This window comes from Poecilia reticulata, linkage group LG5 (genome assembly GCF_000633615.1).
Source record: "Poecilia reticulata strain Guanapo linkage group LG5, Guppy_female_1.0+MT, whole genome shotgun sequence".
Classification (NCBI taxonomy): Eukaryota; Metazoa; Chordata; class Actinopteri; order Cyprinodontiformes; family Poeciliidae; genus Poecilia; species Poecilia reticulata.
In genome coordinates, this window is record NC_024335.1 from 26,564,762 (window position 1) to 26,591,512 (window position 26,751).

Sequence of the window (26,751 nt, forward strand, 5' to 3'; positions counted from 1 at the left end):
TGACAGCCATGGCCATCTGGGCAAGCTTGAACATAAAAACATTATAAATAGATATTTCAGACCAGACTAGCTTGGGCATCTCCTCAGGAGGATTTTAAACTGTGGGAACATGGAGAGCTTTAGCAGGTGTAAAACTTCACTATACCATGGCGAACAGCCCTGCCTGTTCTGGACAGACAAGATTTTCTTCATGAAGCATAAGTAAAATTTGACGACAATAATAAAGAGTCCCACGAGGAACGTTACGCTTGGTTTTCCAGCTGAAAAAGGCTCTGAAACACAGCCGACAGTTTGAGAGGTAGCTCATGCAAAAAAACCAAACACAAACGTGACTCTGGATATTTTGAACTGATGAGAAGGTTTTATGGCTCAGAACATGAAACCAGGGCATTCTTGGCACAACCAGGTCCTTCCTTGAAGATTTATTGTTCTCCATGAGGAATGAAGTCAGACAACTTCTGCGGTTGTGACTGAGAACCAAATGGCGGTTTTCTTGTTGTGACTGCAGACTTAAAACATAAAACACAATGCTTAAATGAACATTTTTTTAAAAATGCTGGAACAGGATCACCCTCTCAAAAATCAATATAGACAAACACAGGTGTCCAAGAACACAGTTGTAAAACCACTTAAAAAAAATAAAAGTGTAAAAGCCTCAGCCTGAGGAACAGCCTTGCAGTCACAGCTGACATTAAAAGCAGTCGCTGAGCTCCAGGATCCTCAGGGAATGCACTTGTATGTGGAAGAAACTTAGGATAAAAGTGGAGCCAATTTCCTGCTTGTGAAGAACTGCAATCCCAGATTATCACAATGCATGGGTAGCACGAAAAACACCCATTTTCTCCAACTTAAAATCCGTGATATTATCAAACCGGCGCTTCAGCGGGGTCTTTAGCAGCCACAGGTGCAGGACCTGCTTCCTGCGCTGAATCATCTCCAGCCCCGGACTCCTTCACCCCAGACGCCCGCTCTTTTAGTCTTTCGGCAGAATCCCAGGGATTTGGAAGTTCAGCTCTGTAAGCCTTTGGGGTTGGCGGCTGGTAGCGGTATCTGTAGCCAAAGGCACGCAGGTGATAGGCGTAGTACTCCAACAAGTACATGCCGGTGGCGTCTACATAATGAAAAGACACCGACACATCTGAGCAGCAGTTTGGACCCTACAACAAAAACAGAGAAAGTATGTAAGTTATAGATGGACCAGCACAAGTTGTACATGACTGGAAAGTAGGGCTGCACCGATTGCAGTTTTCTGGCCGATTACTGATCTTTTAAAAAGCCTTACGGATTCCGATTTTGGCCGATACCAGTTTTTTTGTCTGAAATGTTGCTTAATATATCAAGAAAGTTGCTGAATTGGCAACAGTGGTGTGAATATTGTTAACTGTAAATATACAGACATGACCTGGTCGGCCGGTTTGTCAGTCAATCCTCTCTGACAGGAGAAAAGAAAAGCACACTGGTTGATTTTTAGACCTTTGTTGAGGTTGGTAACATCGGTGTATACAAACGGCTTCACATATAAAAACCGAATGATCTCCCAAAATTAAGGATTAACTAAAGTAGACCAGATAAGAGTTAGTTGAACTCTCGTCAAATTAAATTAAAGAGAGACAAACAGGAAGCCATTAGAAGTTTCACAAGTAAAGGACATGGAGGACACAGCAAAGACGTGGATCAATAATGATTTTTCAGGTCTGCATTCCACAGATTATTATGATTCAGCTGGACGACAGGAAGCTTTGCTTCAACAAAGACAAAAATGCTGATAAGTTGACATGATAGAGCTAAATACACACAGAAAAACTAGTCAAACACGTTCAAACTGAAAAACACAGACAACTGGGAGAGACGTTCACCTTCCAGCAGCACGACAATAAACGAAGTGGCAGAGTTATGGAGAGAAAATAGTCTCAAAACACCTGATTTTCTCTGATACAGAGGGACTAGGGAATTGTTCAGTTGTATCTTTATTTATGATGATGCTTGAGCTGCTTTTTAAAAGAATAATTGGCAAAAATGTGTTTAGATCTACAAAGTGGGAAAAACATTGAAATTTACAGCAAAAAGTGGATTGTATAAAGTAGTCAGGAGGGGGGGATGAATGCAGGTTAATCCGTGATAAAATAAAGATTTTATTTTACTTCACAACATTAAGCTTCTGTGTTGGGTTATCACATAAAATTTCAATAAAACTCATGAAAGTTTGTGATTGCAACGTGATAAAATATGAAGCAGTGTGTGCAAACACTCGTTCAACAGGACAGAATAAAAGCCTGTCAATGTTGGGCTTGTCGCAGTAAATTTTGCTGGATGATTGACTGTCCCAGTAATTATTGCAATGACAATATTGTTTTTTGAACAATTTCCAAGTAATAAAATAGCAAATATGCTTTAATGCAAGTTCTCCAATTGTTTATTGTGACAGGCCTAGACAATGTAGTCCAATGAGCAAAACATTGGTGAGTAAAAAAAAAAAAACCTTTATTACCTGCAAAGTATAGAGCAATTATTTATCAAAAATTAAAGTCTCCTTTTAATTATGAACTGAAAGGTGCATCTTTCTTTAAATTGAGGCTTTTTTCACAGCCTGTATTTTCTCTATGCCTATACACGCCTCAGTCTGGAGAAACAGACACATTGCTATGGCAATTTCTGACAGGAAAGCAGTTCACAAGTTGACACAGCAAAAAGACAAATGAGTAAAGTGCACATAAGCTGAAAAACATCCAGCGCTTTTGCTTTGTGGTTGTAATTATAACTGTTTGTGGTTCTTCAAGACAAGATTGTGAAAACCACAATCTAACCTGCCATGTCTGACTACCTCACTTTATCCCTTAGTCCCATAAGCATGCTTTATAACACCTTAGATCAATGCTGGGATTTAACAGCACTTGCCTCTGAGATGGGGTAGTAGCAGTAGCTCCAGTACCAGAAACTCTTGGGGAACTTGGCAGTGAGGTGCTGCTCGGGGACGAAGGGGTGGAACGTCTCCCTCTGTGCAGTGTCTCGGGAGTCTCCTGCCAGCACCCCGACCTTCTCCATACACTGCCCCATCGCCAGGTCCTCTACAGACGAAGTGTGAGTGCACACTTTGTTTTTAAAACCTTCTACGAATCTCCGCAGGGCTTCTCTGCTCAGTACGTATCCCGCGCCGCCGCTCATGTACCCCTGCTTGGTGTAGGGCTTGAATCTTCGGCCGAAGTAAATCGGCTCGTCCGGCGTGTGGTTGGCGAGGATCCATCGCAGATTGTCCACTATCACGTAGGTGTCGTCATCCGCCTTGAGGAACCAGTCTGCCTCGTTGGCGTAATGCTCGTAGGCGTAATGGAAGGCCCTGATGGTTTTCCAGTACAGCTGATCGCGCCCCTCCTTAGTGCCAAGTCCCACCGTGGGGAAGTCAGGGTCATCCACAGAGCTCATGAAAACAACTATGTTGCAATGGCGGCTCCATGTGTACTTGACATGCCGAGCCTTCGTCTCCAAGTTTGTGGGACCAGTCATCACCCAGCAAAGGATTCGCACCTTGTTGTACAATTCGTCAGCCATGCGGCTATCCTCCCCTGGAGAGGAGACAAAAACACATTCATGTTCTTTTATGTGTAATGCCTATTTCCACTTGTGAACAAATCAACAGAGTTCTGGATTTCATCAAGACAAACACTGGAAACCAACCATGCCATCAAGTTGCTGGGTTGACGCCCTGGGCACAGAGACTGGCATGTGAAACTCATTGTTGCATCTGGACATAAAGTCTGCTGAGGAGCTTGGTATGTGTAAAGATTTATTTTTACAGAATAGTAAAAGCTAGTCGCCAGCACTGTTATACACAGTAAACATTGTCCATTGACAATGGAAGTATTTTACCTTGTTGTTAGATATAGTTTACCTTCTGTATTAGTTTGACATATTTTATATTGAAAAAAGTTTTTTTGAGTCTTTACAAATAACTTTATTTTTGTCTGTCATCATTTTAAATTGTTTTATTTTACTTAATTTTTCTTTAAAATCAAAGTATTTTTTAATTTGAAAATTGTCAAATCTGACATTTTCCTTCAATTTTTCATTGTTAATGTTTTATTCCAAAACAGCATTAAATTGACACTCTTTACCATGTAAATGTTTCTAATGAAAGTTTTACCAATAATGCCTCTTATGTACATATATGTTCAGCAGAAATAAAGTGATTTTTTATCATTACTTTTGCCTTGGTAGTCTTTAGTGTCATTAATACCGGTGCCTCTTGTCTGAAAACGTTCAGTGAACATTTCTGTGGGAAGGTTGTCTGAATGTTCAATATCAGCTGAGAAACCACTGCACAGAAGAGGATGATGGTGTGGCAGACGTTTTGCCAAAGTCAATTAAAATGATACTTTTCAATGAAAACCATGCTTGCAGTGTCACCAAAATCAAGTTATACTAGCCTCCATTTCTCTCCTTCAACCCACAGCTCACAGACGACTCGGTGACAAAGGCTCACAAGATCGCAGCCTTGTTGTAAAAACGGACAAAAGCTAAAAACCAGTCTGTTAAGGTAAAGAAAAAAGCTGGCTTATCAGAGCTTTAGTCTGAGGCAATGCCTACATGTTGGGGGTAGGGTTACTGCACAATAATGTAAATAAACAGCCTTGTTGAGCAGCGCCACATGCTAAACTGGTTTGTGGAGAAACTCTGAAAGCTGCCTTCTCAAAAAAAAATAAAAAAAAATGCATTGGGATACGCCAACATTCAAATTGTCAAATCTTCGTAATTTCTTTATTGATTTCCATGTGTCTGACATGATTGGAAAGCTTAAAGTCTAAACTTTAAGAATCTGTAAATAACTCAAAACAGCCCCAAGTAGACTAGTTCATACTTTGGCTCTGACCAGTCACTTATGTAGAAACATTGAAGCAACATCTAAAGATATCAGCCAGGGCAGACATTGGGCTTTCAAATGGACAATAACCCTAAACATACAGCCTACGTGGTTACAAAGTGTCTTAAGGACAACAAAGTCAATGTCTTGTTGTGGCCATCATAAAGTCCAGATCTCTGTCCTATGGAGAAGTTGTGGGAAGATGTGAAAGAAATCTGAGGTGGTCTACAATAATCAAACCAACAGCACACATTTTCACAAAATTTGTGCTGTGGTCTATTGTGTTATTGGGATCAGGTGTGTCCCTTATGTTCTCACCACCCAAATCCTTCATTAAATAAAATTAAATAATGCCTTTACCACCATTGTTTCAAACAGCTATTTATTCAGTTTATTTGCCAAATGACAACATGTCATAGTAGTTTATTATGTCCACACCTTTCCTAAAGATTTGAAAGAAAACATTTGTGGCAGCCTAGCTTATTTAATGGCAGTCATTTTGACTTTGATGAGTAGGTATGTCAACAAGTTTACATTGTACTTCTGCATCTTCGCACATTGTTTTGTACAGGTGGAAAACCTGAAATTCATCTAAATGTAATGCTGTCCTCATAACAAACCTGCTTTTCTCTGCTCCATTATATCAAAATGTCGGTTGAAAAAGAAAACAGCTTCATGTACATCGTGCACAATGGGGAAAACGCAACATTTTAGTCATGCTACTGTACAAACAATGCTCTCCTCTTTTTTAATGCACCGAAAGGACGCATTACTGAATGTCCCATTAGCTGTTAGCTGAGACAATGTCTTTACGTTATTAAAATCTCGTCCTGCTTTGAGTTCTCAGTGGGGTTGAACTGAAAGCCGGCAGGTCTTGTTGTCACTTCAAACAACAGATAAACCGTAGCATTTATTTCACTCCTACAAAAAACCCAAATTTGTAGCTACAGTAATATAAATCCTATAAAAGTAATACAAACTCTATAAAAAATCCTACAAGTCTTTAAGAGAAACCATAAATCTCTACCAATTAGGAATGTTTCTAATCATACCTGACTTGACAAAAATTTTTGGGCACATTACTTGCAAACCGGTCTGCAGTCTGAAGCAGAACTCTAAGGTTTAGCGACAGAGTGGTATCTCAATCACACACACTGCCTCAACTTCACAAAGAGCAAGGTTATTTTTAGTGTCACATTACAGACTTATAAAGCCCCTTTTATACATTCAGCACGTTGTCTAAACCCGACAACCACTGAGAGTTTCAGTAGTCACATGTGAATTAACATCCTGGTATTTTGCTGCAACACTTTGTGATGAAATTTTAAGCAAATTGAGATAAGCATGGGTTAATTAACATATAAAAATATAGTATACGTTTTAAAAGTAAAAGAAAAAACCCACTAAAATCTTCTAGTTTCAACTGTTAGACTTGTTCCTAGTCTACATAAAGCAGAGTGGTAGAAAAGGGTAATTTCACCTTTTCTACCACTAAAAACTATTAAATATAGCCGTTTTAAAATCACATTAAATATAATAATTTTCATAATCAATGATTGATCATATTTTAAAAGCAGGAATAATTTTAGATCTTTCGCTGTCACTTAAAGCAATCAGATTGTGTTATCCATTTTATTTTTATTTGTGTTTAACCTTTTTTTTTAAATCCAAGGCTACACTGTAAGAACCTACACACATATTTAGAAAATGATCTTAGGAATTAAACAAGCTTGTGTATGCATCTAGCTTTATCCAGTGAAAACACATTCCAGACAGTCACGCATAAATGCTGCCTGGGTTTTATATTCTGACTCAGAATAAGTAGGAAGTGGATTAATGCAAAACTCGCCAATGTTTAATGAAGCCATTCAAGTTACACCCAGTGCCATAAAAGGATTTTGTAAAGCTTTTACAATATATTAAAAGGTGATCTTCACAATAATACCCAGGAAACTGCTAACTGATAAACATCTGAGATGCTTAGGTAGGTAACATCAAGTATAAAAATAAACTTCCTTTAATTTTGTCTAGTCAATCATTAACGTGTGTTCAAGTTAACCCCTCTCATTAAGGCTCAACTGATCTGAAATCTTACTTCTGGAAAACAAAGGTTGCTCCTGGAAAACGAACATACCTGTATGATGAGGGTGATCCAAGTTAAACAGAGCGGACCTCTCTTTCTTCCATATCCCCTGGTCTTCGTCCAACTGTTGCTGCTGGACACCAAGTTTCACATAGCCTTCGGCCTGCTCAGACCTCTCAAACCAAACCTGCCGCAGGAACACGTATAATGTGAAGGTCCCCACCACAAAACCCGCATAAAAGGAGAAGCTGGAGCCCAGGGCCTTCATGCTGGACCAGGTGTCCTGCAGTTAATCACTGTGGCAGCAACTCAACCTAAAGGAGGAGAGAACTGGAGTGAACATAACGCTCTATGTTGGAGAGTTTTTGATGCATCTGTGGCTGTACATGTGTCACTCCCTGTGTTTGAGGTGTGGTTAACTCACCAGCAGCAAAAGCGGAATACAAAACATCGCAGCTGAAATATCCAACGGCCTATTTCCTCTAAGCGATCGTAGCGCCTCGGCTCGGGGAAGCGAAAGCTGAGAAGAGACGCGACGTTTCCACTACAAACAATAACAGCTAGCCATAATTAAAAAAAACAAGCTAAGTTCTCACCCAGCGCCACAGAGAACGGAGCGACCAAATCCCAGAACCGTTGACTGAATAAACTCCCAAGTGAGAGAGAACAAACAATGACACTCGTGTCCGGTTAAACATTGACTCCAGCTCTGTGTTGGAACCGTGGGCGAAAGCTAACTGGCTAGTCCGTTATTCAACCGACAGTGCTAGCGTCAACTTCGCTGTTAAGTTATTTAGCAGTCGTGTCGCGGCTGCGCAGCTAACGGAAACTCCACTGACGAAGGAGGGAGGCTAATGTTTCACTTTCACTTAAATAAAATCCCTAAGAAAACCTGGAGACAAGAAGTTTAAACGAGCTCCACGTCGATGGAGGATTAACATCTAACTTGTGTGACTGACTGCTGTCTTCCGTCCAGTAAAAACCGCTACTTCCGGTCATATTAGTCAGAGGGCAGGGTCGGACTTTAACCCTTGTATACGTGACTTGTTGAAAACAAATGGTTAAAAAGTTGTATTTTCCTCCCTGGCCTGATACTTTTATCTAATATAAAATGGGTTCAAAAGACGTTTTCAAATAACCTGAACGAATAAAATAAAAAAACTTTTTTGCTTTGCTATTTTATGTTAAAATATGTTACACGTAAAGTACCGCGGATGGATTAAGGACATCCGGGTACTTCGCCCTTGCGCAACTTTCACGCCCTCTTTTGGGGGAAAGTTTCAGTCGTAATAAATCAGAACGCTTTTCAGAGAGACTTGTCACACACAATATGTTTTGGAAAATAACGCTATCAAACTTCTTAAAACAAAATGTATGTATTAAAATGTTTTTGGTTTGTTTAGTTTTTTTTAACTGGTCGGATTAGTGTTTTCATTAAATGGGAAGTCCCCTATTGCAAACACCTAGTGATGGAGTTGCTGAAATAAATTGGTAATAATCTAATATATTGACTAGGGTTTGAATAAGTCAACACCAACGATGGAGTGTTTGGAGTCGAATAAAACTAATCTATGAGTTTATTTTACTTCCATACAAAAGTGCTTTGTAAGACAACTGTGCAACATTATAACACCAATTTAGTTTTTTTGTTTTCAACATTTTAATGGAAAAAAAACAACACAGAATTAAGACCGTCACTTCGAGCTGTGCATAGCACAGTACAAATACTCAAACATTAAAAATAACCAAAAAGCAAAGTAGAACACATTAGCAAAAAACACTAACATTTAGGAGATAATTGTACATCATTGCACAAGTCTATGTTGAAATGTCTGTGCAATTATTGCAGCATATTTACACTAGAATTGACTGGTTCTTAAATAGAGATCTATGTATGAAATCCAACAGTTTCTTATTAGGTTTGGGGTAGAGACTGGTTATACAATCTAACATTTGGAGTATTTGCATCAGATGCGAGTTTTCCTGTTTTTTCCCCTTTTACTTTAATTTCAATGATCACATTTAGAGATTCAGTGATCAGAACTTTCCTTTCAATATCGACTTCTGGTTTAATTTGAGATCTTATCTGGTGATTTGCACTGCGAAGGACCATAATACATGTAGTAATTTTGAATCCATTGGAAGACGGAGCGCAAGCGAAAGATGACGTGTCAAACAACTAAAGCATTTTGGCCCGATGACTTTTTTTTGTTTGCTTTATAAATACGGTAGCTGACAGTCAGCAAACTCATTAGCTCTAACAAAGCTAGGTTCTTCACTAATTTAGAGACTATGTAAAGAAATACACCCCTATTACCTGAATGCACTTACCATGCGAATTAAACCAGTTTACATAAAATACCATTCCACCATTGAATTTGGAGTTGTATAACAAAAGCACAGAGTCTGTATTGTTAAACACATTTACTCAAGGAGTTTATTCTCCACTTAATTTGTGTTAAAACACAACAGAAACGATTTAATGTATAATCGACAATTATGTACAAACAGAGCTCCAAGAAGCAGAATTATTCACAAACTATACAAATTCAGCCCTTTAAATCCAAATCTGAATTCATTCATTTCACAAGATGAACTTTACAGAAAATGGTGGCATGTATTTTGCTAAATTAATATAAATTAACTATCTTTGTCACAAACGAATAGAAACACACATGCTTTGAAAACCTTGCTGCACGACAATGGTTCATCGAACCGTTTAGAGTTCCTTTCATTTGTATTTGGCAGAAAAATCATACATATTTGGGGCAAGAGTTTGTGCACATACACAGGGCCGCTCAGAAGTATTCATATCTGTTAAACGGCTTCATGTTTCGTCACGTTATAGCCGCAAACGTGAAGGTGTCTTATTGGGATTTTAAGTGACCAACCAACACCAAGTTGTAAACTTTTGAGAAATAGACAGAAATGCGAATGGATTTCAAATACAAATCTGAAAAGTGCTTTGCCTCTTTCACTTTAAAATCCCTAAATAAAAAAAAACAAGCAACTAATTGGTAAACAGTTTTGAGTGTGATTTAATCTCCCAACAAATACAGCTGTTCTCTTAAGGCCTCAGAGGTTTGTTGGTGAACAAACATCATGAAGAGAGAAAGAGGACAGACGACGGGTCAGAGATAAAGTAGTGGAGAAATTTAAAGCAGAGATAAGTTACAAAATACCCAGTGCAGAGCACCATTCAAGTCGTCCGAAGATGGAAGAGGTGCTGCACAACTACAGCTAAGACGGGTCCGGCAAACAGAGCATTTAACTGGTAATTCTGGAGGAGCTGCAGCCATCCACAGCTCAGGTGGGAGAATGTATTGACAAGACAACCACAAGTCATCATTTCCACAAGACTTCCCATGGAAATGGCAAGAAGAAAAGCATAACAAAAAAAAAAAAGACATACGAAGCTCTGTTTAAAGTACACCAAAGGCCATGATAGGAACCCAGTGAACATGTGAGAGAAGGTGGTCTGCTGAGTTGAGACTACAACTTCATTTTTTTAGACAATATGTGATAGAAAACCGACACAACGAGCACAACATCAATGTGACGTGAAAGTAATTATATGGAAATGTTTTTGTTCTGCAGGGACAGAGCAGAGTTAATGTGAAGTGTGGTAGAGCTAAATATACAAACAGGAAAAAAAAAACAAAAAAAAAACGGTTGCAGGATGCATCAGCAATGAGGCTGGGGCGGCACAGGTTCAGTAAAGCAACAACCCTAAACCTTCAGCCAGAGCCACCATAAAATGACCTAGCTCAAACAGGCCAAAGTGCAGACTTAAATATGATTGACACGCTGTGGCAAGACCAACAGAGCCGCTCCATTCTCTGATTTCAAGCCATTTGTCATATTTCAAGCCGATGGAGTGACTTGAATCGAAAATTTAAACAAACTGTGGATCAACATTGTATTAACTCAAGAGACTAAATACAAATTCAAGCCACAATTTGTATATTTTAATTACTTAAACACCTCTGAAAACAACGTGCATTTCCTTTCACTTTGGATTTTACACTGTGTTGATATGTCAGATAAAACTCAATAAAACAAATAAAATATACAGCTGTGAATAATTGTGATTTTTGTCGTTAAATTTGTTCGGTTTCAACGTTGCTTGTTGTTGTCGTCTTCGTCATCGTATACTTTTCAGCATGACAAATATGCAGTGCAAGGTACAGAATTTCACACGTCTGATAAATTATCAAGTAAGAATTGAAGTGAATGGCAGCATCGCAGACGGCGCAGAACTGATTGCAGTTTCAGAAGTCGATGTAAATGTTCAGCGACGCCAGAAAATGTTTCTAGAAACATTCTCCTCATGCCATCAGGTTCCGTCGGCCTTCTACAAACTGAATCCCATCAAAAAAGGGAAAATGCATAACTTCATTCAACTGCACAAGTGCAGCTCACGCAAACTTTGTGCAGCATCTGAACGTTGTCTGAACACCGACATTATTGCCTTTTCAGTTCACATTAAGTTATTTTCTGAATGTGCAAACAGCGGAGTTACATACCACTTATCAGATTCAACAGCAATAATTGATTAGGCTTTTCAAACAAACTGTGGTAATGGTTTATAGTCCCTCCACCTACTGGTCTCCACAGGAGTTCATTGCAGCAGGGGCAGTGAATGTACGCCATGAGCTCAAATGTCCACGTCGTCCGAGTCCGACGTGCTCGATGACTGGGTTTCCTCTTGACTTTCTCCCCATACAAACCTGTAGTTGTTCTCAAGCTCCTGCTGTCTCTTCTGCTCTTTATAGACCTCCTCTGTGCCTCCAGTCTGTGGAGTAAAGCAAAAAACAAATCAGACAAATGCAGTGTTAGTGGAGTGACTTGCAAAGTTAAAATTTGGTTAAAAGTGCATGCTTCTAAATCTCTACGGGTTCAACACAGAGGAGTGGCACGATGCAGACTCCAGAGTCAACAGCAAACGCTGGCAAATGCAAACCAAATTAGCTGTTTTTGCCCATATGTGACTGTTACACTGCAGTCTGAACGGCCCAATTCTGATCTTTTCACTCCAAAATAAAATCAGGATTCGTTCCACTTCCATATGTGGTATTGCATCGGATAATCATCCAATTGTTTTCAAACGCCTGAACAGTCATGCATTAAATCTGGATGTAAACATTGGCTGAACATTATGTGAGCATGATGTGCCAGAAACTGGACTTAAGTGACTGGAGTTTGACCCCTTTGGTGAATGTTACTTGGTGAATGTTACACAGGAGTACACCAACCTCTATTTCTACCTTTAAAAAAAAGAAAAAGTTGTTAGTGGCAGCCCTGTTAAAACAAACTAAAATAGCTCTCTGATTAACTGACTGTGAAGCCAAGTAATGCCTAAAAAGTAATAGTAAAAGAGAAGATTTCCGTTTTTACACATTTTAAATCTCAGTGATGTCAGCAATAACAGACAGAGAAAAGGGGAAGGAACTCTGCGCCACATCGCGCCCGGGCAAGAACCTTGAAGCTGAAGCAGAATCATCTTTGTGCGCAAACTGGATCAGTCAGCTTGTAGATTTAAAAAAAATAAATAAAATTGTCCAAGCTATGGAAAGCATCCACCAACTACTTCAAGAAACGAAAGACTTCAGTTTTTCTCAGTCAGAGGAATTAGGATCTACTTACAGTCACCTATTTTCTAAGAATGCCCCCCCACACCAAAAAAATAAATAAAATAAAGTATTGCTGAAAACCAGAATAATCCACACAGAGACGCTTTATAATTTGCAATCTGAATCAAGGATGTTACTTAATTCTGCCTCTATGAATTTGGACACACATTAATCCTGAGTGTGGAACTGTAAGCTTTGAGTTGGTTGGATCCTAAAAAAATAAAAAATAAAAAATAGAAAGACTTTATCCATCCAAAGGGACATTAAATAAACATTTGTTTCAACTTAGATTAAAGCTAATATGAAAACTGGAGTCAGGACCATTTGATTAGAGTCTAATCTGGGTCTTGGAGGTTTGGAGTTTTGTGGTAAATGATGGCCTCACGTTATGTTTCAGTTTTCACTTTAGTTTTCAAATTAAGCCGAGAGAAAACCTCAGTTGGTTCTGAGGGTTTGAAACGTTAGAGTTTCCTGCGTGAAACACAATAGCAGAATGTTGTGATTAAGGTCAGCATAAATGATACAAAGCTGTTCAAGTGATTTTTACCTGCATAAATGATATTCATCTTATCGTAACTGTTGTTAAGATAAAGTTAAATTATACGCTCCATCATCAGTGCATTTCCCAGAAGGAAATAAAGATCATTAGAGGCACAAAGATGCTCTCTTTAATTTTCCTGTGAAACTAAATTGAGTTTTTCAATAATAATCTAATTCAGTGACTCAGTCTGTAAACTCCACAGCCCGTTTCAAACAAAGTGTTTAAATTTAGGTACAGTGACTTATGGGTAAATTACCAAGAGGTTTATGAGCAGCTCCCTGAAGGACTTGGTGTCTTCTTCAGTCAGCCACTGATCGCCTGTATCCTCTGCATTCTTTCGTGTCAAAATCTTCACCTCAATTTTACCTTTAACAAGGACACAAGGATAAAAACACGATCACCCAGACAGTTCAAGAGCAACACAGCTGAATGACAGATTAATACGGATGAATGGAGCGAACAGAAGAGCGGATGAAAGGAGACACAGAAATGACAAACCCTTCATCTCCAAATATCTTTTAAACAAGCTTCGGCTTACAGCTGCCGTCTATTTCCATTTTGAAGAAGCACAGAGAGGATTTGTCGCCATTTTCATGGCTAAGCTGTTACGGAAAATTACTATAAAAGATGTAAAGATAAAGACAGAAGGAGACAGATAGCAATAAAGCTAAAGACAGGCGATGGAAAAGATAAAAGGCTGTGTGTGTCGCCGCACTGCCCCTTCATACCTTCAGCCTTCAGTCCTGCCTTCTCTAGCTGTTCTTTAACCACGTCCTTTATGTGCTGCCACTGGGGGTCTCCTTCGCCCATCTCCTCAACTTTGACCTCACCATCAGGGCTGCTGCCCGTCTTATACTTAGTAATTTTGATCTTAACGTGGTCGTCAGCTGCTTGGTCTGAGGTGACAAGAGAGGGACAGAAGAGACAATTCACCTCAAAACCCGTCAGCAGCGTCACAGGCCGAAGGCGCCAAATAAACTTTTCAGGAACATTTCTGTGGCGCGGCGAATTCAGGTCAATGGGTTTGCTTTCATTCATTTCAGTTTTGAGTTTATTGATGAAAACTAAGTCACCCACATCTAAATTAATGGCAGCAAAAGACCCCAAACCGACTAAGAGTTTAATCTGAGAACATCTCTTATTTTTGCATCTCCGTTTTCTGAGATGAAGAATATAACGGGTGATCATGAATGGTTGTGATGATGACAGACATGCACAGGATGACGGCGGCCCAGGGCTTCAGGCCCGTGGCGGTTACCTGGCTGCTGAGGAGCCAGGCTGGGGCTGCCTCTACTCGGGTCGCTGGTCCGTTGGACCTTCTGCTGCTGGGCGTCTTCAACGTCCTTCTCCTCCAGATGATCCAGTAACTTATCCAAAGTCGTCTCCAGAGCCTGTGTTGCCTGAGTGCGATCAAACTCTCCTTTAAGACCCTCGGTTTCCAGCTCCTGCTGGGCCTGCAACATAAACACATTGATGACATTCAGTTTCGCTTAAATGCCACAAATTAGATCTCTGAGGCAACATTCACACTGCAGGTCTTGATGCTCAATTACAACTTATTTTTTTAAGTTCAATTTTTGTCCCCATATTATTACCGAATGATGCGACTGCAATAGGACTTGGGTGTGAAAGTTTTACAAAGCTAAAACGACTCGCATGCGCAGAAGAAGACGGTAAATGTCACAGACTAAGTGTGAAGTGAAGTGTGCAGGTGAATTAATACGAGTTAGGGTGACATTTATTTATTTAAATAATTTCATTTAGAAACTGGATCTATTACACGTAAAAATGTTCCTTTGGGATCGATAAAGTACTTTTAAATTTGAAATGTTATAACAAATGCCAGAATCACCAGATCAATTTAAAGCAATGGGAGATGATAAAACAACACGAAGGAAGCAGAATTATGATCAATAACAGAAAGAGAAACATGACTCTTCAGACTGCAGACACTTTGAAAACAATCAGACACGCATCGCACAACTCAATTTGTTTGAGGGGTGGAAAAATCTGAATTGTGTGTGAAAAAAAAATCTGATGAATGTCACATTTGGGGAAAAAAAACAAAAAAAACAAACAGATTTGGGTCTTAATTGTCTGCCGTGTCTAATGTAGTGTAAGGTTTATCTTAGGGTTCAAACCTCATCTATGATGTTGTCAAACTCCTTCTGCATTTCTTCTTTTATCTCTTCTATCTTCTCAGAAGGCACAGAGAGGTCGGACATCTCATCCTCGAACTCCTCCAGCAAGTTCTCGTCTTCGTCTCTCTCCTCCCCCCTGAGTTTCCCTGGATGCCTGTCGCCTGTTGATTTCTCTTCTCTATTTTCAGCCTGGTTTTCTGCTTTCTGTAGCAAAAGGATTTATGTATTGCAAAGTTTATTCTCTGCACCACACAAAAACAAGGAAATGGAGAAAACGAGATGTGGGGAAAGTCCTGACCTTCCTGTTGCTCTCCTTAAGGTGTTGAACAAATTTCATCAGATCTGCTGGGTCTGTGATGATTTTAAAGTTGAATCGTTCTGCTTAAAGGAAACATAAAATCACATAAACCATGACCACAGGGTACGTAGACATATATGGTTCTAAGACATAAGTTACAAGTAAAACATATGTTTAAAAGTTTATGGTTGTAAATCAGTGACCTGAATAGTAATAAATTATACTCTTCATTGTTTAAACAACAGTACCTTCTTCTGCTTCATTGTCTGCTAGTGAGTTATAGTCGCCATTCACCACCTTTCAAAAGGAAAACATTTAGTTACGGCCGTGAAAGATTGAATAGAAAAAGAAAAATCCCACACCCTAGTGGTAAATAATGGAAGTGCAAAAATAATTTTTAAAAAGGAGATATGAGGGTTTCTATAATGAGAAAATGTAGCTTGTTTGTCAAATGATTTTATGTGTTTTAGTCAGATTAAAAAATATTATAGCACAAACAACATCTGATGCAGCCTCCCTGTGATTTCCTACTGAAGATTTGGAGTGTGCACTGAGACAAATGAAATAAACAAACAGAAAAGGAAAGTTGGAGTGTCAAGGCTGCAAAATTGCACTAAACTTTGAATAAAACCTTCAGTTTACAGTTCAAATACACAGGAAGTCGAAAATACATCAAAAAATATGTGAAAATACATCACAGCAAATTTAAGTAGTGAGCTGTACTCCTCCTGAATGTTTCAGTAAGAAGGTTTATGGAGGATGTTGGTTGTTTTTCACGTGAACAAACTTTCTGACAAAAAAACAAAAGTTTGGTGAAGCCTTTACAAAGTCTCTGGATTGAAGAACAGCATTAAGATTAATAATCTTATATTTTTCTATTTTGTATTGGAAAGGTAAGTATTTGTATGCTCAAGAAAACTACTGAAACATATTTTTACTGAGGTCAATATATTTCTATTATCGGTAAATACGTTGGACATAATCTGCAGCACCAAACTGCTACTTTATTCTTTCATTTCATCCTGAACAAGCAATATGCTTTAAAAAAAACAAACAAACAAAAAAACATTACTGACTCTCTGCCAATTTCTCCAAAAGTAAATAAATCTGTTTTATACTGGATAGGATCTGATATATATTTTTTTATTACATCCTGATAAGTGAAACTGTAAATTGAAACAAGAACTACTTTAATCAGTCCCTCCAAAGTTGTTTTTGTGATTATTTAAAATCAAAATCAGTGATTTTTGTGGTGCCACTTTAGAAAGATTTGCATGGAATTTTGCTATATTTGCATTTAAAATGCAAATATAGCAAATGCAAATGGGACTTTTTGTTGCTTGCCATGTCAGTCACACTATAACTTGACATCAACAAATGCTGTGGCAGCAGAGAAGCAGAGGTAAGAAATACTACCACCTACTGGTGGGAGTTAGCATCTCTTAAACCCAATGTTTTTGACCATTTCCACAGAAAATTTGCAACAAACTCATAATAAATTTGCATGAAAAACGTGTGATTTTTCTCAACGTTTAATCTTGGTGTCGCTGTATCATTCAGTACCTCCTTGTCTTGATGGGAAGCTGTGGATTTTAATTTTCCAGGTTTTGTCACTCCTTCCCAAAAATCAGCATCATCCGTCTCTTCTGACGGTGTATCTTGAGTCGCATCGGAATTTCCCGCTTAAAGACAGAAAACAGACATACATCTTTGTAAATAAGAAAAATACTACAATTTGCATCCTGAATAATATGTTATTTTAATATATGTAGCTGAAAAATATTGTCCAAGTTCTTTGAGTTTGCGTTTTACCATTTGACGTATCTTGGTGGCTGTTTGGTGTAGGAGTGGTCTCCTCTGCCGTTACCTCGACTGTCCCATCTGCGCCTTCATTACCAGCCAGCATCTCATCAAGATTCTTCAGCTCCTCGGAGATCTGCTCCACTTTACGCTTCGTGTCCGCTGGGAACAGTCGGAGGAACAGAGCAGCAACAGACATGTCGTCACGCATCCTGTTATGTTTCACACTTGTAAATAACGGATAAATTAGACAGATTATTTCACTCTATATAACCATACTGCTACTGCACCAATATAAAGCAAAAAAATAAATAAATGAAATATGTTCCTGCATTGTGAACCTGGTGTTTGTGTTCACTCACAGACTTGAGCCTTCACATAATCCATGTACTGTTGTGCACTCAGAGCCGGCTGGCACACGATGCCCTGCGGCTTGGAGGAGGACGGCGGGCGCAGAAACGGATGCTGGCAGGTGCGACTGGTGTGAACTGTCAACACGTAGCGGCACGACTGTGGCTCGTCCACACGGGCGACGTAGTCACTCGAGCCATCTTCACATACAAACTGGAAATAGTAGAGTCAATAATAGAGTCAGATTGTGACAACACAGGAGAATAAAAGGAACTTCTGAGCCCATTGTAAGGGAAGCCTACAAACATTTGAAAGTTACACAAGGTGCTTATTCAGTCGTGCTCAGTTTTACACATAAATAAATCTGGATGTAAAAGAAACTGCAAATAGGACGCAAGCCCTTTTTGACCACAGCTACTTGGGTTACTCATATTACAATCATTTTGTAAATTTAGATGTCTCACCCGGACTTCGGTCTCTCTAGGATTTCCATTTAGGTCACACTTGGACCCATTTACATAGGTCTGGCTGTGGTATCGTTTCAGTTTGTGCTGTTTAGAGGCCTGCAAGATGAAGAGATATGCTGTAACATGATGTGTTAGAGATGATTATTAAAAGAAACACGCAAGACACTCAGTGCCTTGAAAAAGTATCAAATGTACTATGTTCCTATTTTATCGTGTTACAACTGTGGGATGCATTTTGTCTTGAGTCGTGTCTCTGATACCTTTACAGTTTCCACAACAAAAATTACAATTAATAAATGTTTTCACAATTTTTTTCACATCGACTTCATTTAAAAAAAAAAAAAACAACTTTTTTTTTTAAAAAAAAAAAGTTTTTTTTTAAAAAAAAAACTTTTTAAAAAAAACTTTTTTTTAAAAAAAAACTTTTTTTTTAAAAAAACTGCAATTCATACAAGAAAAGGTGAGTCTCACCTTTGCTGTTTCATTGTTCCAATCAAATTCAGACTCATAGTGTCCCAGAAAGAGAACATCCCCTTTGATTTCTGAGTCTGAGAAGAAAACACGTTTGTCAAACAGGTTTCATTGGCAATGTAGGTTTAAAAAGAAAACAAAACATTCCTCTGGAAAAAGAGGTTTTCACACCAACATGAGAGCTCAGACAAACATTACTGTAATAAATTTAATTATTAATGATTATTAATAATTGTTTGGTGGCATCTCAGAACTTTGTTCAAAACATTCATATATAATTTAAAGCAGGATCTCTTTCATATTCTTTGACAATTCTGATTTTTTTTTAAAAAGCAACTGAATGATTTAAACACAATCCTGCAAGGAACCGACACCAAGTTATAACCCAACAGAGCAGCGTATGAGAGAAGAGTCCCTGGTTTACAGCATTGTATGAAGTCAAAGGCTGGTGTCCTCCATGTTTTAGTTCTCTCTCTGAATCAACACAAGTGGATCAAATGGTGTCAAATGGAGGCCTGTAGCAGGCTTCTGCAGAACATTAACATGCTTTAGCAGGTAGTCACCACCACCGAGAGAAATCTAAAACATGTAGAGTACCAACAGTTGAGGACCGACTGGAGACACACCTGGTTTAACTCACCTGAAAAAATTTAGGTCAGAGAAAAACATATATTTTTTACTTTACATTTATGCTCGTCAATTAAAGAAATGAATTGTTTTTACCTTCAAGGTGATACTGTCTAATATGATGACCGTAACAAAACTCGTATGTCCACCAGTCCTTTGTCTGCAATAAACAAAGACAGTAGATTATCTTTTCAATGCAGCATTTCTTTTGTCATCTGAACACAGAAAAATACACACAAAAAAAACAATTTTGTGTGAACTTGGAAGGTCTTCTCATAAAACTGGGGAAATGCTGGCTACTGCGTTTTTCTTCACTGCAAAACTTCCTCATTTTTGTTGTCTCTGTTGATAGCTGCCAGACGAGAGATGTGGATTGAGCGAAGGGGGGAGACATGCAGCAAAGATTCCAAGGTCAGGAATCGAATCCAGGGTGGATCTATAGCCTCCGCATGTGGGGCGCCCCAGAACTTCCTTTTTTGTTGTTGTTAAAAGCCGACAACTTTAAACTTGATAGTTCATTACTTCTCCAAAAGGTGATTGTATCCACATCTTTCCCACCTTAATGACTAAAGACTAAAATATCTATCCAATAAACCTATGAGAGTCTGGAAATGTGTCTGCATCTGTAGATTTTTAGGGAGGAACTGAAAGAAACTGAATGAAAAACAAAGACAGTTATGAAAGTGAAATCCAGATCTAGTTAAATAAATTATGAAAATCTATGCTAAGGAGGATTATGTGTATTTTTTTTAACAAAATACCAACAAAAACACTGCAAAGGTATGTTTATCATATAGGTAAAAAGAACAGAGAATACAAATCTAACAGCACAAGACTTTTTCCTTTTCCATACTTGTCCGGATCTGGAAAAGACTTCAACCAAATTCTTGATTTTTCAAGGAAAATGTGTTATATACTAAGATACTATGTACTGTTTCCAAGAAAAGAAAAGCATTATGCCTGCCAACCTTGCATCATTTTTGTTTTAAAGATAAAAGCAACAGTAAAACAATTCGGGTTACAGGAAATGGTGTTATCTTGTAGAAATAGTAACCAAATCCAAAGAGGTAGTAGTACAATTACAGAACTAGTAGTTCCCATTACACTGAGGCACCTCTGTATGAAAAAATGTATAAGCAGTAAAGTTGCAAAAAATCATAAACATTTATTAGTCAGTGTAAGAGCAACATGTGCAATAGCACATGTATTAAACTATTTTCCAGCAAAAGCTCAACTGTGAGCCACTATCACTGTGCTGTAGTTTGAAACGAACGCTTTCTAATCGCTTTATTAATTAACAGGTTGAGCATCTGATAACTGGATTACACAGATAAGCAGAGGCAGACACAGATACGTTTAAGCACCAACCTTCACAAGACAAGGGGCTTTGTGCATTGGCCTCAGCAGCTCCGGGATGTCTGGTCCAGTGTAGCCCTGCGAGTCGGGTTCAGAAGCTGGATCCTGATGAAACCGGACCGCCTGGGCTGGAAGTCGACATTCATAGAGCTGCTTGTATTTATTGGACACCATCATGACCTCCTCTGTCTTGGTCTAAAACATTAAGAAGACAGCCCCAACAACTGTTTTAGCTTTTAATATACACACTGAACATTGATTTTTAGCAAGCAATCTTGGTGGTTTGCAAACAGTTAAGTGTTTGTGATGTAAACACAGTGGAAATAGAGAAGCTACCTTTGTAAAAGATGTAGTGACAGCTGTTGCAATGAGCTGCGCATTGCAACAGCGCAAACTCACAACTACTTCGTTAATCTCCAGGTCAAGATTTAAGAAAATGTCTTAAATCCAAACGAACCAACAGTCTTGGCGTACGTTAACAATTACGACTATACAAAAACAAAATCGCTAAAAACAGTAGCTTTCGTCCTAGCCAAAGTGCTACATGTTACCGTTAGCGTCTGAAACGCCTTGACTCACCTGCCCCAAGATGACGGGGTCGGAAAGAATTTGAATCCCATATTTCATTTCATTGAGCTCCTCTAAGTTCAAAAAGGCTGAGACAAAGAGGGGACATATCAAAACAACAAGGCACAGTCTCTTCAGCCACCGTACGGAGGAAGCCGCCATCGTTAAACCTCTGATCATAACCACCGCCTCCTCCCTCTGGCGCTCCGCTGGCAACCAAACACACAACGCCTGACATGGTAGACGCTGATTGGTCACTGAAATAAATCCTGTGCTGTCATTGGACCACATTCCTGTTCGTCAGCGGGCTTTACGTTTCCGAGGTGTGTTTGTTTGAAAGACTGGGTCAGATTTTGAAGGGGCGGCGCTGTGGACACCGCCCCTTCAGCAGACACGATTAGCTTTCGGCGTTTGTCTTTTTATAAAATTAACACACGTTTTTGGAGAGAGGCACGCATAACCACTTGGGCTGTATGTTTTGCTGTTTTGAATATGCCACATTTTAGACTGTCTGGATCCACAATTTAATTAAGTGTAGTTTTCACCGACTCCCTTTCTTACCAATCTCTTCTCCCACTCTGCCTCCTGTTTCCTTTTCTCTTCCTCCCTTCCTTGATTTATCCACACACATTGTCTATATGAGAGTTTAGCTGCAACACATGGAGTTTTATAAAGTTTTGGGTAGGTCTGAGTCTAGACTGTGACCTGACATATTCCATCTTGCTTGTTTTTTCCCCTCTACCTCATCACATTCATCCAAAAAGGGGGACAAAACCAAATCAGATTTGGTTCTACAAATCAGATTTTCCCTTTGTTTTCTTGTTTAATAATGCCCCTTTTCCACCGGCTCGACTTGGCCCATTTACCGAGTAAGTGCTTTTCTGTTCTGTTATGCCCAGAAAAGCACGCCTGCCCAAATTTGCATACCCTGTCGCGGGAGCGCGCATCGCTCTAAGCTCTCGCATATTGACGAGGAAACGGATAAAAATATGACCGAAGAGGAAATTTTAAAGATATTTGTAATATTTGAGGGGAATAGAGAAGGGATGCATATTGTGGCAGGCTCAAAATCTATATTGCCAAAACATGCATCCCTGTGCTAATTGGGGGAAATAAAGAGCTGAAATGATTTAATCTCTTCTACGTAATGACACTTGTTCTCTGAGCTAATGCTATAAGTTTCATATCAACAAGACGGATGCAAATATTTTCAGGCTCATAAATTAAGTTGCATTTCCTCCTACATTAACAGACTAGAAGTGAAGCATGATATAAAATGTTCTACATAATGGGTCTCTGTTGCAATGCTTTTGAGCTATTATGGTATCAAAAGACAAAGCAGAGAATTTCAAACCATTTGYGGAGAACGTTTACAACAGACACGGACTGAAAAAAAAGTTCGACTCATATGTGTCAATAAAAGTGTAAAAACMGTATTTATTTCAAATAATTTGCGAAATAAAACCCACCGTATTAGGGATTACACGGTTGAGAAACGTGATAATGTTACAATTATCTTTAAAATTTCCTCTTCGGTCATATTTTTATCCGTTTCCTCGTCAATATGCGAGAGCTTACAGCGATGCGCGCTCCCGCGACATGGGATGCAAATTTGGGCAGGCGTGCTTTTCTGGGCATAACACCTGCTCCGCTCGCTTTCCTAGCGTTTCCACCTGCTTTTTTACGGGGCTGGCCCTGCTTTTTAGGGTCCTGCTTCGGAGCACGGCCAGCCGGGCAAGCTTCACTGCTGTTCACTGATTGGCTGAGGGCGTGGACAGACGGAGCAGCAAAGAGAAGAAAAATGAAGGAGCAAAGTTTGAAACTCAACACGGAAGTGATGGAAGCAGTGACGTGCGGTGATGTTCATTGCTGGTGAGACACTGACTTATGACTTAGACACCATGCATACTACCTACGGAAATTTCGGGCAGGCATACGATGCTGGGGGGCAAAAAGACAAATCTTTTACATGTCATCCATAGCCGCGTTAACTCAGTGAAACTTAAAAATGTAGGTATTGATTTCGTGCTGATCCACAGCAAAGTGATCTGTATTCGCCAAGCTACGCAGACTCGTTGCCATAGCAACTGACAAAAATAACACTTCATATTTTAGGATTTAACACAAAAAAACATTCAAGAATTTTGCACACAGAACAGAACATTTTAGTTTGTTGTTGTAGTACGTTTTAGGCTTAATGTTTTATTAATAAATAATTGCTGTGGTAGATTAGCTACCGCTTCTACTTTACTGAATTAAACATTAACTGTAGCCCACAAAACGCACATTTAATAAAAAAAAAAAACTTAACTAAAACATCTTATTGCTGTCTTATCTTTACGTATCAATGAAATCCATGCACTCCTAATTCTGCACAAAATATATTTCATCCAAAGCCAAGTTTATCCTCAGCATGTCTTCTCTGCTCTGTTTGAGAATCATCAAACTGTCTTGAAGTAAAACTTTCAGCTCCGGTGTTGGTCTTCCTTTAGTTATCATCTCCTGCTTCAATTGAAAATCCACTTTAGAAAACTGTTTAAGTGTAGAAATGTAGTCTTTCATGTTGACGTCGGAAGAGAGAAGAAAACAAATATATCGCTGTACTTTACTTGTTTACTGTGTGGCTAGCTCCATGGCTAGCTCACTGTGTCTTACTCTGCAGTTGTGCAGTCTCAATATCTGGGAACATGAGCGCCCCCAGCGGTGACCTGCCTCACCTCGAGTCTGATCTCTGCAATTTCTAATCGCTCCTCCGCACACAAAACACGATACACACACAGTTAGTGACAAAAAACACTGTACATTATATACATGAGCGAAATTATGGGAAATCAGTCCAAATATTGAATGTTTCTTAGCCATTTTATTTCTTTGCATCGGATTTCAATATTCAGCGGCAGCTCGATGGAGCCGTGAGGAATGAGTCGTTTTTGTCACCGTAGTGGAGAGAATGGAAAGCCTCGTTAGCCGCTTCGGAGCCGACGCTGCCCCTCGGTGAACACCGACTCAGACGCAGCTAACGCTGCTGCTGCTCTCCAGCCAGGTGATATATCTGTCTGGTATATACCAGACATATATACAAAAACGAAGGACTGTCTGTCCTTCGTTTTTGTCTCTTGTGGGGTTGTAGTCGTTTATTTTAAAAGATACTCCGTCCGCGAGGAGATCAGCGATCGCTCCGACGCAGGCACAAGAACTGTTCTAATCGGTACTGGTGTTTTTATTCTGTCTCGGTTTCTTGCTGTGATTTTTATTTTTATTGGTTTTTAAATCCCCGCTTCACTTCAGTGGCGGCTGATTTGAACCGCAGCACTTTAGATGTTCTTTTATCTTTATCGGTTTATAAGATTTAAGGTTTTAAATGTAGTAAAAACCTTAAATGGTTTTTACTACATTTAAGGTTGCATGCATACAGTCATGGAAGACATTTGAAACATAAAGTCTGCTGTATTTTTATTGCTCAAAAACTACATAAACATTTTCTGAAGACAGTTGCATTTTACAGTTATAAAGAACTCAATATTGTACAGCATGTTACCTTCTTTTGTTTCTTTGTGTGAATCTACGTGCTTCAATTGTTTCTCATTTTGCTGTTGCATTTGAGTTTCCCCCCTTTGTGAGATAATAAAACATGTTATATGACATCCTATTGCAAAATGGCTAGATATCAGTTCTCTAATCAAATTGTTATGAATTATTAATTGTAGAATGAACAATAAACCTGAAGAAAACGATAGTGGTATTTTATCCATGGCTGTATGCCTGCATAGGTCTAAAACTTACAAGTAATTATATTTTGTCTTTAATTTAAACAACTATTCCAGTTATTTATAATTCTGTATAGCTGGATGAAAAAAAAAGTGTTGTATGTCGGTTTTAAATAATTCCATATGTGTATGTAACGTCCACATTAGTAACTCTGTTATTTATCTACATTTATGTGCTATACGCTATATCATCTGATCACCAGGGAGCAGAAGGAGAGCAACATGGCTGACATGATGGAGAACCATCAGAACACCTGGATCTCCTTCAGGAGGAAGCAGCTACCAGCTGAGATGGCAGAGCTCCAGGGAGAGTTGAGACAAACAAAAGAAAAATAAAAGTTGTTGTGTCTCAGTGAACAAAGTCTCATTATTTCTGCTCACTCCATACATTATTGTACTTACTGTAGTGTATATCAAGCTCCTAATACAATCCTCCCAAAATGTGAGGAGCTTAAGCCAGAGTGAAAATAACATTATATTATATAAATATTTCATTGAACTTAACATTGTAGATTACCAATGAAGCCATCCAAAACCGAATACATTATTCAGCAAACCAAACATTTTGACATTATTATCAGGGTTGCAATTAACAAGAACCCAAAATACAAATCATGTTTGTTAGTTTCTAGTTAATACAACATCATTCTATCCACTCACTGTTTATCTGTCTTCCTGCAGAATCTTCAATGTAAGAAAGTGAGAAAATGTATCCAAAACCTGTAACCTTAATTAGTGATAATTAAGACTGAGTTTAAACTTTTAATTCTTAGTGTTAAAAATGTGAAAACATGGAAGAGGAACCAGTCGGATTAGAAGGAATAAAGCTTTATTTGTTCCCAGTATAACTTGGACATCAGGTGAATCATAATTAAACGTATTGAGAAGTTAAAAACAACAGATTGTTAATGCACTTCAACTCTGTAAGAACATCAGACACATTTTTTTTTTTTATCAGAAATGTTTCATCAGCATATTGCTGATGAAATACTCCTGATTCATGTGATTCCTGCTCCAGAAAGGTGAAGGTCTCTGGACATCCTGAAGGTAAACACCGACTGGCAGGAAGACGAACACTGATGAGACGTCCTACAACCCAAAGGGTGCACGAAGAACCACGATGGTCTGTGGTTGCTGTTTGCCAACATGAAAACACATTAAAATATACAGTCATGGCCAAAAGTTTTGAGAATAACACAAATATTATATTTTCACATGACCTGTTGCCCTCTGGTTTTCATGTGTGTATGTCAGATGTTTTCATCACATACAGAAATACAATTGCAATCATATTATGAGTAACAAAAGCTTTTATTGACAGAATGAGTTAATGCAGCAAGTCAATATTTGCAGTGTTGACCCCTCTTCTTCAGGACCTCTGCAATTCTCCCTGGCATGCTCTCAATCAACTTCTGGACCAAATCCTGACTGATAGCAGTCCATTCTTGCACAATCAATGTTTGCATTTTGTCAGAATTCCTAGGTTTTTGTTTGTCCACCCGTCTCTTGATGATTGACCACAAGTTTTCAATGGGATTAAGATCTGGGGAGTTTCYAGGCCATGGACCCAAAATYTCTCTGTTTTGTTCCCTGAGCCAGTTAGTTATCACCTTTGCTTTATGGCAAGGTGCTCCATCATGCTGTTCATCATTGTTCATCACCAAACTGCTCTTGGACCGTTGGGAGAAGTTGCTCTCGGAGGACATTCTGGTACCATTCTTTATTCATGGCTGTGTTTTTAGGCCAGACTGTGAGAGAGCCGACTCCCTTGGCTGAGAAGCAACCCCACACATG

The 26,751-nt window shown here is 38.9% G+C and overlaps 2 protein-coding genes across 4 annotated transcripts; both read right to left on the reverse strand.

The window, feature by feature from the left end:
- Positions 1–339: 339 nt before the first annotated feature.
- Positions 340–8,007, reverse strand: c1galt1lb (core 1 synthase, glycoprotein-N-acetylgalactosamine 3-beta-galactosyltransferase 1, like b). Its single transcript, XM_008410144.2, has 4 exons — positions 7,363–8,007; positions 6,990–7,252; positions 2,896–3,560; positions 340–1,157 (listed from the first exon to the last, which is right to left on the reverse strand). Exons 2-4 carry the CDS (start codon positions 7,204–7,206, stop codon positions 867–869), a joined length of 1,173 nt encoding a protein of 390 aa, XP_008408366.1. The 5' UTR covers positions 7,207–7,252; positions 7,363–8,007; the 3' UTR covers positions 340–866.
- Positions 8,008–9,349: 1,342 nt separating this feature from the next.
- os9 (OS9 endoplasmic reticulum lectin) lies at positions 9,350–21,401 on the reverse strand. Of its 3 annotated transcripts, none has more exons than XM_008410148.1 (15): positions 21,203–21,401; positions 20,636–20,818; positions 19,364–19,427; positions 18,641–18,717; positions 18,167–18,265; positions 17,714–17,915; positions 17,364–17,513; positions 17,115–17,233; positions 15,800–15,848; positions 15,552–15,631; positions 15,254–15,457; positions 14,371–14,566; positions 13,841–14,008; positions 13,369–13,478; positions 9,350–11,733 (listed from the first exon to the last, which is right to left on the reverse strand). In XM_008410148.1, the coding sequence occupies exons 1-15, from the start codon at positions 21,368–21,370 to the stop codon at positions 11,596–11,598; spliced, it is 2,007 nt and encodes a 668-aa protein (XP_008408370.1). In that variant the 5' UTR covers positions 21,371–21,401; the 3' UTR covers positions 9,350–11,595. The 3 variants fall into 3 exon arrangements, with proteins under 3 accessions (XP_008408370.1, XP_008408369.1, XP_008408371.1); XM_008410147.2 differs by having other exon boundaries at positions 15,552–15,634; XM_008410149.2 differs by lacking the exon at positions 13,841–14,008 and having other exon boundaries at positions 15,552–15,634.
- Between the last annotated feature and the right edge of the window lie 5,350 nt (positions 21,402–26,751).

Coding starts and splice junctions, on each gene's coding strand:
- os9 (XM_008410147.2), bottom strand. CDS start 21,370: ATGATCAGAGGTTTAACGATGGCGGCTTCCTCCGTACGGTGGCTGAAG. Junction 17,514..17,713: donor TTATGTGAAGGCTCAAGTCT/GTGAGTGAACAC, acceptor GACTGTTCCCAG/CGGACACGAAGCGTAAAGTG. Junction 15,635..15,799: donor AGACAATGAAGCAGAAGAAG/GTACTGTTGTTT, acceptor GTTTCCTTTAAG/CAGAACGATTCAACTTTAAA.
- c1galt1lb (XM_008410144.2), bottom strand. CDS start 7,206: ATGAAGGCCCTGGGCTCCAGCTTCTCCTTTTATGCGGGTTTTGTGGTG. Junction 3,561..6,989: donor GGATCACCCTCATCATACAG/GTATGTTCGTTT, acceptor TCTCCTCTCCAG/GGGAGGATAGCCGCATGGCT. Junction 1,158..2,895: donor GCTACTACCCCATCTCAGAG/GCAAGTGCTGTT, acceptor TTTTTGTTGTAG/GGTCCAAACTGCTGCTCAGA.